At 44.7% G+C, this 15,025-nt stretch overlaps 1 protein-coding gene across 1 annotated transcript in view; it reads left to right on the forward strand.

Moving 5' to 3' along the window:
• The first annotated feature begins 4,142 nt into the window (after positions 1-4,142).
• The window catches only part of AEBP1 (AE binding protein 1), a 37,966-nt gene continuing 27,083 nt past the window's right edge, over positions 4,143-15,025 (forward strand). The window contains exons 1-3 of the mRNA XM_029283884.1: positions 4,143-4,401; positions 12,155-12,547; positions 13,833-13,883. Coding sequence (XP_029139717.1) covers positions 4,143-4,401; positions 12,155-12,547; positions 13,833-13,883 — 703 coding nt within the window. The remainder of the gene's footprint in view (positions 4,402-12,154; positions 12,548-13,832; positions 13,884-15,025) is intronic.

A 15,025-nucleotide genomic window follows, 5' to 3' on the forward strand; every position in this document is an offset into this window, starting at 1 on the left:
ACAACAACAATAATAACAATAAAGTTGGAAGGGACCTTGGAGGTCATCTAGTCCAACCCCTGCTCAGGCAGGAAACCCTATATACCATTTCAGACAAATGACTGTCCAATCTCTGTACGGAGCAGGATTTGCTGCCTATTTGAGCAAACACTATTGGCTAAAAGCTAAAGAGAACAGAATAGAACAGAGCAGAAAAACAGAGTTGGAAGGGACCTTAACAGGTCATCTAGTCCAACCCCCTGCTCAAGCAGGAGACTCTGTGCCATTCCAGACAAGTGGCCGTCCAGTCTCTTCTGGAAAGCTTCCAGTGATGAAGCTCCCACCACTTCTGAAGGCTAAGCCCCTTCCACTGGTTAACTGTCCTCACTGTCAGAAAACTTCTCCTTATTTCTAGGTTGAATCTCTCTCCTTGATCAGTTTCCCTCCATTGTGCCTTGGGGTGCTTTGGAAAATAGTCCCACGTCCTCCTCTCTGTGACAGCCCCTCAAATATTGGAACACTGGTATCAGGTCACTAAGCGGTTCCCAGGCATGGGAAATTGTGGGTCAGTCCCCTTGTAAGCCAGACATGACCTAGTTGTCTGGCAAGCTGACATATGTCTTCAATTGATATATGGCAGTTTCTTAATGCTTCCCACCCCCCAGCTGATTCTATCACCGCTGCTCCCTAGAAGGCTCAGATTGGGGGGGCTAAAAGTTAAGGCTGGGTGGGCAGAGTCTTGCTTGGCTCTGCCCTTCCTCCATCCTTCATTTATGTGGCACTCCCCATCACACAATTCCCCCCCCCAAGAAAGAAAACGCCAGGCATCGGTAGGGTTGCCAGGTGTCCACTATTTGAGTGGACAGTCCACTTTTTTCTAGGGTTGCCAGGTCTGCTTCCAAAAAATAGCGGACAAGCGCGCGGGGGGGTGTTAAGTAGTAAAAAAAGTAGACCGTACAGCTTTAGATTACGTACCATTTCATCATAAAGCTTTTGAATAAAAAAAATGTCCACTATTTTGTGAAAAAAAAAATAGTGAACATAATGTGAAAAAAGTGGACTGTCCACTCAAATAGTGGACACCTGGCAACCCTACAGTTTTTTCACATGATGTTCACTATTTTTTTTTTTCACAAAACAGTGGACATTTTTTTTTTTAATTCAAAAGCTTCATGATGAAACGGTACGTAAGCTAAAGCTGTACGGTCTACTTTTTTTTTACTACTTAACCACCCCACCCCACCCCCGCTTGTCCGCTATTTTTGGGAAGCAGACCTGGCAACCCTATAAAAAAGTGGACTGTCCACTCAAATAGTGGACACCTGGCAACCCTACAGTTTTTTCACATTATGTTCACTATTTTTTTTCCCCACAAAATAGTGGACATTTTTTTTTTATGAAATGGTACGTAATCTAAAGCTGTACGGTCTACTTTTTTTTTACTACTTAACCACCGCACCCCACCCCCGCTTGTCCGCTATTTTTGGGAAGCAGACCTGGCAACCCTAGAAAAAAGTGGACTGTCCACTCAAATAGTGGACACACCTGGCAACCCTACTTTTTTCACATGATGTTCACTATTTTTTTTTTCACAAAATAGTGGACATTTTTTTTTTATGAAATGGTACGTAATCTAAAGCTGTACGGTCTACTTTTTTTTTACTACTTAACCACCACCACCCACACGCTTGTCCGCTATTTTTTGGGAAGCAGAGCTGGCAACCCTAGAAAAAAGTGGACTGTCCACTCAAATAGTGGACACCTGGCAACCCTACTTTTTTCACGTGATGTTCACTATTTTTTTTTTTGCACAAAACAGTGGACATTTTTTTTTTAATTCAAAAGCTTCATGATGAAACGGTAGGTAATCTAAAGCTGTACGGTCTACTTTTTTTTTACTACTTAACCACCCCCCCCCACACGCTTGTCCGCTATTTTTTGGGAAGCAGACCTGGCAACCCTAGAAAAAAGTGGACTGTCCACTCAAATAGTGGACACCTGGAAACCCTACAGTTTTTTCACATGATGTTCACTATTTTTTTCCCCACAAAATAGTGGACATTTTTTTTTTATTCAAAAGCTTCATGATGAAACGGTACCTAATCTAAAGCTGTACGGTCTACTTTTTTTTTACTACTTAACCACCACCACCCACACGCTTGTCCGCTATTTTTTGGAAGCAGACCTGGCAACCCTAGAAAAAAGTGGACTGTCCACTCAAATAGTGGACACCTGGAAACCCTACAGTTTTTTCACATGATGTTCACTATTTTTTTCCCCACAAAATAGTGGACATTTTTTTTTATTCAAAAGCTTTATGATGAAACGGTACCTAATCTAAAGCTGTACGGTCTACTTTTTTTTTACTACTTAACCACCACCCCCCACACGCTTGTCCGCTATTTTTTGGAAGCAGACCTGGCAACCCTAGAAAAAAGTGGACTGTCCACTCAAATAGTGGACACCTGGCAACCCTACTTTTTTCACATGATGTTCACTATTTTTTTCCCCACAAAATAGTGGACATTTTTTTTTTATTCAAAAGCTTCATGATGAAACGGTACCTAATCTAAAGCTGTGCGTCTACTTTTTTTTTACTACTTAACCACCACCACCACCCGCTTGTCCGCTATTTTTTGGGAAGCAGACCTGGCAACCCTAGAAAAAAGTGGACTGTCCACTCAAATAGTGGACACCTGGCAACCCTACTTTTTTCACATGATGTTCACTATTTTTTTTTTTGCACAAAATAGTGGACCTTTTTTTTTTTAATTCAAAAGCTTCATGATGAAACGGTAGGTAATCTAAAGCTGTACGGTCTACTTTTTTTTTACTACTTAACCACCACCCCCCACACGCTTGTCCGCTATATTTTGGGAAGCAGACCTGGCAACCCTAGAAAAAAGTGGACTGTCCACTCAAATAGTGGACACCTAGCAACCCTACAGTTTTTTCACATTATGTTCACTATTTTTTTTCCACAAAACAGTGGACATTTTTTTTTTAATTCAAAAGCTTCATGATGAAACGGTACGTAATCTAAAGCTGTACGGTCTACTTCTTTTTTACTACTTAACCCCCACCCACCCCCGCTTGTCCGCTATTTTTGGGAAGCAGACCTGGCAACCCTAGGCACCGGGGGCGCACCCCCTCCTCTCCACCCGCGAAGTAAGCCATCCCCCCCCTCCCTCCCGAGGGAGGGAGGGAGGGAGGGAGGGCGTCTTGGAGGGGGGGGCAGAAGAGGAGGAAACCCACTCCGGCAGCCCCAGCCCAGCAACGGAGGAGCGGGGTTGAACTGCGCTGGCTACACGTGGCGAAGCCGACCGAGACCCACCCTTCGCTGGGATCGCCTCGGGGGCGGGGGGGGGAGGACCGACCGCAGTCGGGGGAGGAGACCAGCTCCCTTCGCTCGAACTGGATCTGGAGGCTCCCCAGCAGCTCCCTTCCTTCCTGCCCCGGTCCCCGGAGCCCCGCGTCTGGTGGCCGAGCAGAGACGGACCCAGCTGGGGCCAACTTGAGCATCCGCGCGGACCGGTGCCGTCCCCCCCCCGGCGTCCCCATCTCCCTGCTGCAGGAGACCGGAGGCTCCAGGGGCCGAAAGGACCGGCCGGAGGCTGCGAGGAAGGGAGAGCTCGAAGGGGCGGGCGGCCGGGCGGGCTCGCCTTCGCGGCATCCCCAGTCGCCCCTCGGGCCTCGGTTGCTTTGCTGCGCCGTACTGGACGGCGCGGACCGTTGGCGAGTCCTGCCGCTTCCCTGCTGCAAATCCCCGAAGCTGCTCGGCTGGAGCTGGAGCACGAGCTGGGAGAAGACCCGGCGTCTCTCTCTGACCAAAACCGACTTCTCTCCTTCTTCCGACGGGCCTCTCCTTGTTCCCTTCTGCAAGTCAATTCCTGGACTCAAGTTTTTTTTATCTTTTTTAAGCGAGTTTGGGCTGCTGCTTCTCTCCTTCCCTCCTCTGGTCTAGGCTGCCTCTAGCCTCTTCCCCACTCAGCGGTGGCATCCAGGAGAAGACATCCAGGAGAAGACAGCATCCAGGAGAAGACAGCGGTGGCATCCAGGAGAAGACAGCTTCCTACCCCAGCAAAAGAGGGAGAAGACCACCTGGAAGTGTCCCCCTTCCCTTCTCCCAAGACCCCCCCCCCCCATTGCCATCTGTCTGCAGGATGAAAGGTGCTGGTCCCCCGCTGCTTCTTTCCCTGCTGGTGGGACTCTGGTGTCTCTGGAACCCGGGTCTTGTGGAGCCCCAGTCCGTGTTGACGGACCATGAAATTGAGGAATTCTTGAAAGGCTTCTTGGGAGAGGTGGAGGAGGACGTAGAAGGGCCAGAGGCGGAGAAAGTGGCTGTGGCTGCGGCACTTCCTGAGAATCAAGGAAACCTGGATCCTGCAGAAGGAGAGAAAGCCCCGACAGAGGTGGAAGAAGGTGAGACCTGATATGTCGGCCTATCTCTACAATCCCCTCTACCGTCAGCGGTTCTCAACCTTGGCAACTTTAAGATGTGCAGACTTCTTACTCTGCAACTTGCCAAGGCCGAGAAAAGTCGCTTGCTCTATGCCAGGGGTAGGCAACCTTGGTTCTTTTATGACTCGTGGACGTCAACTCCCAGAATTCCTGAAGCCATGCTGGCTCAGGAATTCTGGGAGTTGACGTCCACGAGTCATAAAAGAGCCAAGGTTGCCTACCCCTGCTCTATGCCGAGGAGATCCTAAGTTTTCATTTGGATGGAGAACTGCTAGGAAAGACTTGCACCGGGGAGACACTGCTACTCAGAGTACTGCAGATTAAATCAGACTTCCCATCTCTGGTCTGCAAAAACCTTTAGTGGCAACAGAGATTTGTTTTGCTTCTATCTAATTTTTGCCCGGACGTGGTAGCCTTTGATTAGATCCAGTGGATCAGTGGCTTGACTTAACAGACGGGTCCCTTTATTAAGCTAAGTCAGAATCTATTTTGATTGGCTTGATCTTGACTGGAATCCAGCCACTGCAGCTTCTAAGCTCAATGTTGTCATTTTGGTGCAGGCATGGCAAACTCGTGGTCTTCTCCAGGCTGTGAAATGCAACACACAGCATCTCTTTTTGCTGGCCGGGATAGCTGGAGATGTAATCCAAGAGTCAAAGTTTCCCCATTTCCTGTGTTTTGCGTGATACGTGAGCCCGGCCAATTCTCTCATAGTCAGCAAACCGCATTTAAATGTTGTAGCATGATGCATGGAGATTTTTCAACTTTCCACAAGAGTATCTATTGGTGAAAGTAAAGAAAGTTTTGTTTCACAGCCTTCTCTTGCCCTAAATACAGTGACAGTAAATTTAGATAATCAAAGTTCATTTACTAAGCCTGGAAGATGCTGAAAGTTGGATGTGCTAATATTTTATTAGGAAAGTTTTGTGTTTCATTTCTTGTTCATTCTAGTCTAGGAGTGCTATGTTACTGTTATCTAGGAACTCAGGGCTTCTGGAAGCTCACATGGCTAATGTTGAAGATGCCGGACTACAATCTGGGAAACCCTTGACTCTAGTTAACGCTGAACTGGATACCGTCTCCCAATCCAACCTATTTCCTAAAATGAGGCAGACCCCCATAGGTGTCATATTGAGCTCCCCAAATGAAGACAGGATAGAAGACCTGAAACGAACACATGCAAATAAATCAATCTGCGTTGCCCTTTGTGGTTGCTAGAAAAGTTTTTAGGCTCAGGATCTTTTGACCCAACATCTTGTTGGAGACGTTGGTCCCTCAAGGAACACCAGCCTTTCTAATATCTGTGGATACAGCAGAAAAAACTTATCTGCATCCTAAAAAATTGTTGTGGTAGAAGTTCTCATGAACAAGAGTTCATTGTCCTCCATTGGTTGATCTACCTATGGAGGGAAAATGGAGTTATTGGGGGGAAAAGTATGCTTCTAATTTTAGGAGTGAAATCATTGTCCAGTCTTCCTGTTGCGGTTCACTTGCAGTCCTTAGTGGCCAATATGAGTCAGCAGCTCATCTGAGGAAATCCATGAAAACTGAGGCTGTTATAAAATTGTTACTGTTTATTATTAGGAAATAGGCAGGAATGATTGGGGATGCGAATTTCTTCTTTCCACTTAATGATGATGATGATGATGATGATGATGATGATAAAGTTGGAAGGGACCTTGGAGGTCATCTAGTCCAACCCCCTGCTCAGGCAGGAAACCCTATACCATTTTGGACAAATGGCTGTCCAGTTTCTTCTTAAAAACTTCCAGTGTTGGCGCATTCACCGCTTCTGGAGGCAGGTTGTTCCACTGGTTAATTGTTGTAACTGTCAGGAAGTTTCTCCTTAGTTCTAGGTTGCTTCTCTCCTTGATTAGTTTCCATCCGTTGCTTCTTGTCCTGCCTTCAGGGGCTTTGGAGAATAGCTTGACTCCCTCTTCTTTGTGGCAGCCCCTGAGATACTGGAAGACTGCTATCATGTCCCCCCTCGTCCTTCTCTTCGTTAAACTAGACATACCCAATTCCAGCAACCGTTCCTTATATGTTTTAGCCTCCAGTCCCCTAATCATCTTTGTTGCTCTTCTCTGTACTCTTTCTAGAGTTTCAGCATCTTTTTTACATCGTGGTGACCAAAACTGGATGCAGTATTCCAAGTGTGGCCTTACCANGGAAGATGCTGAAAGTTGGATGTGCTAATATTTTATTAGGAAAGTTTTGTGTTTCATTTCTTGTTCATTCTAGTCTAGGAGTGCTATGTTACTGTTATCTAGGAACTCAGGGCTTCTGGAAGCTCACATGGCTAATGTTGAAGATGCCGGACTACAATCTGGGAAACCCTTGACTCTAGTTAACGCTGAACTGGATACCATCTCCCAATCCAACCTATTTCCTAAAATGAGGCAGACCCCCATAGGTGTCATATTGAGCTCCCCAAATGAAGACAGGATAGAAGACCTGAAACGAACACATGCAAATAAATCAATCTGCGTTGCCCTTTGTGGTTGCTAGAAAAGTTTTTAGGCTCAGGATCTTTTGACCCAACATCTTGTTGGAGACGTTGGTCCCTCAAGGAACACCAGCCTTTCTAATATCTGTGGATACAGCAGAAAAAACTTATCTGCATCCTAAAAAAATGTTGTGGTAGAAGTTCTCATGAACAAGAGTTCATTGTCCTCCATTGGTTGATCTACCTATGGAGGGAAAATGGAGTTATTGGGGGGGAAAGTATGCTTCTAATTTTAGGAGTGAAATCATTGTCCAGTCTTCCTGTTGCGGTTCACTTGCGGTCCTTAGTGGCCAATATGAACCAGCAGCTCATCTGAGGAAATCCATGAAAACTGAGGCTGTTATAAAATTGTTACTGTTTATTATTAGGAAATAGGCAGGAATGATTGGGGATGCGAATTTCTTCTTTCCACTTGATGATGATGATGATGATGATGATAATGATAAAGTTGGAAGGGACCTTGGAGGTCATCTAGTCCAACCCCCTGCTCAGGCAGGAAACCCTATACCATTTTGGACAAATGGCTGTCCAGTTTCTTCTTAAAAACTTCCAGTGTTGGCGCATTCACCGCTTCTGGAGGCAGGTTGTTCCACTGGTTAATTGTTGTAACTGTCAGGAAGTTTCTCCTTAGTTCTAGGTTGCTTCTCTCCTTGATTAGTTTCCATCCGTTGCTTCTTGTCCTGCCTTCAGGGGCTTTGGAGAATAGCTTGACTCCCTCTTCTTTGTGGCAGCCCCTGAGATACTGGAAGGCTGCTATCATGTCCCCCCTCGTCCTTCTCTTCGTTAAACTAGACATACCCAATTCCAGCAACCGTTCCTTATATGTTTTAGCCTCCAGTCCCCTAATCATCTTTGTTGCTCTTCTCTGTACTCTTTCTAGAGTTTCAGCATCTTTTTTACATCGTGGTGACCAAAACTGGATGCAGTATTCCAAGTGTGGCCTTACCAAGGCACTGTAAAATGGTATTAACACTTCACGTGATCTTGATTCTATCCCTCTGTTAATGCAGCACAGCACTGTGTTGGCTTTTTTAGCAGCTGCAGCACACTGCTGGCTCATATTTAAGTGATTGTCCACTAGGACTCCGAGATCTCTCTCACAGTTACTACTATTGAGCAAGGTACCCCCTATACTATACCTGTACATTTGTTTTTTCTTGCCTAAATGCAGAACCTTACTTTTTTCACCATGCACTTCATGCACTTGGGCTGAGAAATCAGCAAACTATGCAGCTAACTGTCCTATCACGTCTCCTCAAGAGAGCTCCTCCTGTTCAATTTCTTTTTCAACCTTCCCTTAAAAGCCCAGAAAGCAGAAAAAAAGTGTCCCAGGAGAGAGTCTGTTCGTGCCAATATGTGATCTTTCCTTTGTTTTTAAAGCATATATTTATGGAGCAGCTGCTGCTCCTTTTATAGTTATTGCCTATTACTCATGTAATGTCTTATGACTAGTGGTATATTAGCATTTATTAATTCTTCACCACATGGCATGTCCTTCATAATTGAGGACAAGAAACTCTTCACTTGTGCCAGAGAGCTCCGTGGTTTGTTCTTAAAGAAATGTGTAGAATTGTTGATGCATTGCAGGATGCAGATGGATGCATTTATGACCTGATTCCATATTTTAATATGTATATTTTTAAAGCCTCTTTCCTTCTGGACCATAAGGCAACAAATATTAGCTGAGTGCAATGTAAGAATTCAGCAGACCTGTCCTTGTCTAGCTTTGGATTCCCATGGATTAGGAACCTAGCTAATGTCCTTTGTAAACAGTGTTTCATAGCACAGAGTTGTGTGTGTCCTGTTACAGCTTGGTAAAACCATGATTTAGTGAGATTTGTTAGGCAGCTTCCATCCAGATGTTGATTGAACTTATATCAGCTTTGTTCCAACAAAGTTACTATCTTGGGCACCTGCAACTTTGTGGGGGGAAATGTTTAGCTAGACACATACCCCCCCAAGGGTAGTCTCTACCCCAGGGCAGCTCTCCATACATGTAGTTGTGAGGTACAGCTTTAATTCTAGCATCTGTAGCTGCAAGAAACCTCTGCACTATTTATCTGATCCTCATTAAACTGGCTGATTGCGCCTTTTGATGCAAGTTGTTGCAAGTTATTGCCTGCAGTTAGAACAGGAGCAGAACCCCTTGACAAGGAAAGTTGATGAATGGATTTTGGTTTAAAGGTAGTTAAATTTCATTTGTGGTATCTGGCTCACAGTTCCATTTCTCCTCCAATGGAAGCTATCCCAGGAGTCAGATAAAAACCTATGTTAGTATGCATTCCCCAGTAATTGCGTAATTATAAAATGTAAGTAGTACATTATATTAATTTATTATCCATTTCACCTTCCATTCTTCCCAGAGGCACAAGACATCGTATACAATTTTCTCCCCTGCTTTTAAAAAAAATCTTCTTATATGATTTCTATCCTGTTTTTTCTGGCTGGAGGACACACGTTATCTGCACAACAACCCTATGAGGTAGGGTGTTGGATAATATTGATCAATCCAAGATCATAAAATAAGACTGAGTCGATACTGAAATATGGATCCCCATTGTTCTAACCAGGATACCCAATCAAGCAGCTTCTTAATAGGTGATCTTTGGTTTCATTTTAGGCAAAGAGTGAACAAGATCAGACATTATGAGCTGGGAGGAACCGGAACCCGGAAATACAGGTGGTCCTTGACTTACAGCCATTTGTTTACTGACCGTTCAGAGTTACAAAGTCACTGAAAAAAGTGATGACCAGTTTTCACAATTACAACCGTAGAAGCAGCCCCAGGGTCACATGATCAAAATTCGGACACTTAGCAACTGGTTCATATTTATGACGGTTGCGATGTCCCGGGGTCACGTGATCCCCTTTTTATGACCTTCTTACAAGCCAAGTCAACAGGGAATCCAGATTCACTTAACAGCCGTGTTACTAACTCAATGACAATTGACAACTCAATTAACAACTGTGGCAAGAAAGATCACAAAATGAGGCAGAACTCACTTAACCGCTGTCTTGCTTAGTAACCAAAATTTGGGGCTCAGTTGTGGTCATAAGTCAAGGACTACCTGTACCTAAGTATGGAGAAAATATTTTTCCCGTTTTCCATGCTTAAAGGCCTTCTTCCTTTAAAAAATACATTTCATTTATTTTAAGGCTTAAACTGGGTTTTGTGTTCTTTCTTCAAGCGTCAAGAAAGGACTCTGTTGTTTTTTCAAGGGGGTGTCAGAGTTTGCCTGCCAAACCAGGGGGCAGGGGTCTTTAGTAAGAGCACCGACAGGCCATGATGCTTCCTGTTGATGGAGATAATTTTGTGGGAGACATGTGCTTTGGCTGCTGGGTATGTGCTGGCAACAGAACAGGAGCTTGTACCATGTCACTGATATGACAGGCTACACATTTTTCCTCATTACACAGAAATTATCTGAGTTGGGAATGTGCGTGGAGCTTTCAAGTGAGGCCTCTCAAACAGCCCTAATCAGCTGGAGGAAAGCCCAATCGGTTCTTGGAAACATACTTCTGATGATGCATTCAAGTGATTGTACTGCATTCCTAATTTTTTCCCATCTGCTTAATCCCTCTTAGCTGATAGTTTTGCTCGCCTTTCTTAACATGTGCCTTCAAGTGTTGTCTTCTGCCCTGCAGGAGCCTTGAACTAGCTAGACAGTTACATGTGGATTATCGCTGATGAATCTCAATTGCAGTTGCTTAGCTTGGCACGTAGGACTTGTCCATGCAGTCTGGAGCTGGGTGGAGGGAATATCACAGCTTGGGCATGACTCAGTTGGAATTGGAAGCGGACCTTTCCTTACGCACAATTGTCCCAAAGAACTCTTTGCTGTTCTTTTCCATTCTCCATCCTGGTTTGGTTCTGAATACAGTAGAGCAGGGGTCTTCAAACTTGGCCCTTTTATGACTGGTGGACTTCAACTCCCAGAATTCCTCAGCCAGGCACGCTGGCTGAGGAATTCTGGGAGTTGAAGTCCACCAGTCATAAAAGGGCCAAGTTTGAAGAGCCCTGCAGTAGAGTCTCCAACCTTGATTTCCTTTGTGGCTTGGATACAGCAGGAAGAGTTTAGACAGCTAGATCTTGTTCTGCACATTCCTGACCTTGCTTTAGTCATGGACTTGGTACCTCTGTGCAAAAGGAGAGAGAGAGATGTCAGGAGATATGAGAATCATGGTTTCTGAGACAGCCTGCCAGCAGGACGCTTCCGCTCTTAGTATAACTGTAAATGCCAGGCTGTTTTATAGCTAGTTGCCCAAACTGACCTGGGGTGTTCTTCCCACAGGCTGTAGACATGCTGCAGTTCAGAATTTAGGAATTTAGGAATGAGGCTGTTGCTCTGTTGGGGTTATGAGTTGACATTAATCACCAGCAGTCTGTCCAGGGAGAGCCTCTGATTCATAGACCCAGACCCTTTGCCCAGATCTAGTTCAGGCATTCATGTCCAGGATTTCCCAGAAAGAAAAGTTCTGGAAAAATTCCATAAGGAAACCTGGATGAAATCTACTTTTGTGTCAAGAGTACGGTGCCATCCATTTGTTACTGAATCAGAGGGAAAGGAGCAACGGTGATAATAATTAATATCTTTATTGTGGTCTTGATGGTGGGTCTATTTTTGTTGTATCTGGGGGACGTTTGGGTAAAACGTTTGGGTGGCTCACAAGTAAGTCCATTGCCTGCAACCAAGAATTTCGTTGAATAAGAGTTAGGACAGTGGTGGCGAACCTATGGCACGGGTGCCAGAAGCAGCACTCAGAGCCCTCTCTGTGGGCACGCGCACCATCGCCCCAGTCCTAGGCCTTCAGCTGGGTTTTATAAAAACTTTTCGCTTTAGGCCTCCACTGCCGTGTGCAAAAAAAAAAAGGTTCAATCAATCAGTCAATTTCAACTTCTCGCGGGGAAAAAAAAAGATCTTGCAAAGTTGGAATTGATTGATTGAACTTTTTAGTCCCACCCAGTCTGCCATTACCACCGCAGCCACGCCCACCCTATGGGCCACGCCCACCCAATGGGCCACACCCACCCAATGGGCCACACCCACCCGTCACTCAACGATGCATAAGTGGGTTTTGGGTTGCAGTTTGGCCACTCGGTCTCTAAAAGGTTTGCCATCACTGAGTTAGGATGTGTAATAGATTCTCCAACTCTTGGGTTTTATTTAGAAACGTAGAAAAGTAACCATCTTCTCTCTCCCAAAGTAGCACAGGAAAGAGTGACAGAGAAGCCCAAGAAAGGGAAGAAGGAGAAGCCACCTAAACCCACAAAAAAGCCGAAGGAGAGACCACCCAAGAGCTCCCCAAAGCCGAAGCCTCCCAAGGCCACCAAAAAGCCAAAGGTGAAGCGTCCCAAGGCCACCAAGAAACCTAAGGAGAAGCGTCCCAAGGCCACCAAGAAACCAGCAGCTGGAAAGAAGGCAGAAAGGCCTTCTCCTCCAGTTCCACCGGAAGAAGAGAGGTACCACTTTCCGGAAACACCACTGACCCCGCCTCCAACTGGAGAGGAAGATGGCTATGGGATGCCCGATCCACCCCATTATCTCTTTCCCTACGGACGAGAAGATGACCTTTCCCGAGTCAATGAAGAAGGGGGCGAATGTAAGTTCCAGGGCATTTCACATCCATCCTACAACCTCATGTCTTCACCACACAGTGACTTAGCCTGCACGTAATGTCAAGACTTGACGTGTGAACCCAGACTTGCCCCGTTTCCTGTTTTTTTAAGCTACTTTCTCATCCCTCTCTTACTTCTTAAGAGGAAGCACCCTGGGGCAAAGATGCATATTGGGAATCCCTAGACTAGAGAAGGGCATTAGTTGAAAGTAGAGATTAGACATTTGGGAAACAAAGGCCCAGCAGAAACTTTCTCCCACACATAGCCAAGAAGCACCACTTGGAGCTTTGGAGTGCTGTCTTTTCTCTAAGTTGTTTAAATCCCAAAGAGAAGCAAGCTACAAACTAAGGAAACATTTCCTAACAGTGAGAACAATTGACCAGTGGAACACCTTGCCTTCAGAAATTGTGGGTGCTCCATCACTGGAGGCTTTTAAGAAGAGACTGGACAGCCACTTGTCTGGAATGGTATAGGGCAGGGGTAGGCAACCTTGGCTGTTTTATGACTCGTGGACTTCAACTCCCAGAATTCCTGAGCCAGCCATGCTGAGGAGAAAGGGAGAGGTTTCCATGCTTAGCCATGCTGGCTCAGGAATTCTGGGAGTTGAAGTCCACGAGTCATAAAAGAGCCAAGGTTGCCTACCCCTGGTATAGGGTCTCCAGCCTGAGCAGGGAGTTGGACTAGAAGACCTCCGAGGTCCCTTCCACCTTTGTTATTCTGTTTCAGAAGTATTTCCAAAGAGTTAAGACACAATTTATCATGAGATATGTCAGTTTAGTCACATACATAAGATTTACCCAGTACCTTACTCTCTTTTGTTTCTTAATTTCCCTTTTAATTCCTCTTTACTGTTTGGTCAGTTAATTATCCCCTCCTAACAATTTTTTATCTTCATTCTTCTGTTTCCAAACACGTCTCCCCCCATTACGCTACAGGAACATTGCACTGCAAAATTGTCATCCTCAGACACAAACTCGATAAACAACCCATCATTATTTTGTTGATCTGCAAGATTGACCCTGAATGGTTCCTAGCTTGTTCAGGAGTCCCTATTTTTTTTAAAAAAAACAACAAACAACCCTGGGTTTAGTGTTTTGTGCAAACTGACCCATTGCCTTGTATCACACATCACACTAAACCTTAAAGCAATATATTTGTTTCTGGGTTAGTTGGTCACATTAAAAAAAACAACCCAATCAATCAAAGTTTAGTGTGATGATGTGAAAAAAAAGAGTGTTCATCTTTGACAATATCTGTTTTATCCTGCAGCTCTCTATCCTGAGAAGATAATTGAAAAACAAGATCCTTCCAGGTTTCACAGTAAGTATAATCAGATTATGGGGTATATATACCAGCATCAAGTGTAATCAGATTATGGGGTATAACAATAACATCTCAAGAGGTATTTATGGGCTACTTCTAAGGCTATTTGAGAAAGGAGTTTAAAATTTGGAAAAAGGGAAAAGGCATGAATGCACTTGATAAGGATAGAAATATTCACCAGGAAGTTGCATAATGTAGAAGCATCCCAGTAGGAAGAAGCCAAAGAGATTTCATATGAAGAGGGCAAGGATGATTAAACTCAAGGTAACAACAATGCTCTGAACTGACAGGTGTGCTGAAGGAGTTTATTTATTTATTTATTTATATTTAAACTTCTATGCCGCCCTTCTCCCCAGAGGGACTCAGGGCGGCTCACAGCATGTTAAAAAACAACACAAAAAAACATTTCCCCTATAAAACCAATTAAAAAGCAAATATATTAATAGCTGTGTCATATTTAAAATCTTTGAAAATTATTAAAAATTATTCCCTATTTAAAATTCACCCTAGGTCAGTCCCGCTTGTTGAAAAAGCCATGTCTTGAGGGCGCGGCGGAAGGTTAGGAGATCCGGAATCGTCCGGATCTCGGGGGGTAGCTCGTTCCAGAGGGTTAATAATAATAATAATAATAATGATGATGATGATGATGATGATGATGATGATGATGATGATGATGATGATGATGGAAGGGACCTTGGAGGTCATCTAGTCCAACCCCCTGCTCCGGCAGGAAACCCTACACCATTTTGGACAAATGGCTGTCCAGTTTCTTCTTAAAAACTTCCAGTGTTGGAGCATTCACAGCTTCTAGAGGCAGGTTGTTCCACTGGTTAATTGTTCTAACTGTCAGGAAGTTTCTCCTTAGTTCCAGGTTGCTTCTCTCCTTGATTAGTTTCCACCCATTGCTTCTTGTCCTGCCTTCAGGCGCTTTGGAGAATACCTTGACTCCCTCTTCTTTGTGGCAGCCCCTGAGATATTGGAACACTGCTATCATGTCCCCCCTCGTCCTTCTCTTTGTTAAACTAGACATACCCAATTCCAGCAACCGTTCCTTATATGTTTTAGCCTCCAGTCCCCTAATCATCTTTGTTGCTCTTCTCTGTACTCTTTCTAGAGTCTCAACATCTTTTTTACATCGT

This window comes from Protobothrops mucrosquamatus, unplaced genomic scaffold (assembly GCF_001527695.2).
Source record: "Protobothrops mucrosquamatus isolate PMUCROS unplaced genomic scaffold, P.Mucros_1.0 scaffold262, whole genome shotgun sequence".
NCBI classification, from domain to species: Eukaryota; Metazoa; Chordata; class Lepidosauria; order Squamata; family Viperidae; genus Protobothrops; species Protobothrops mucrosquamatus.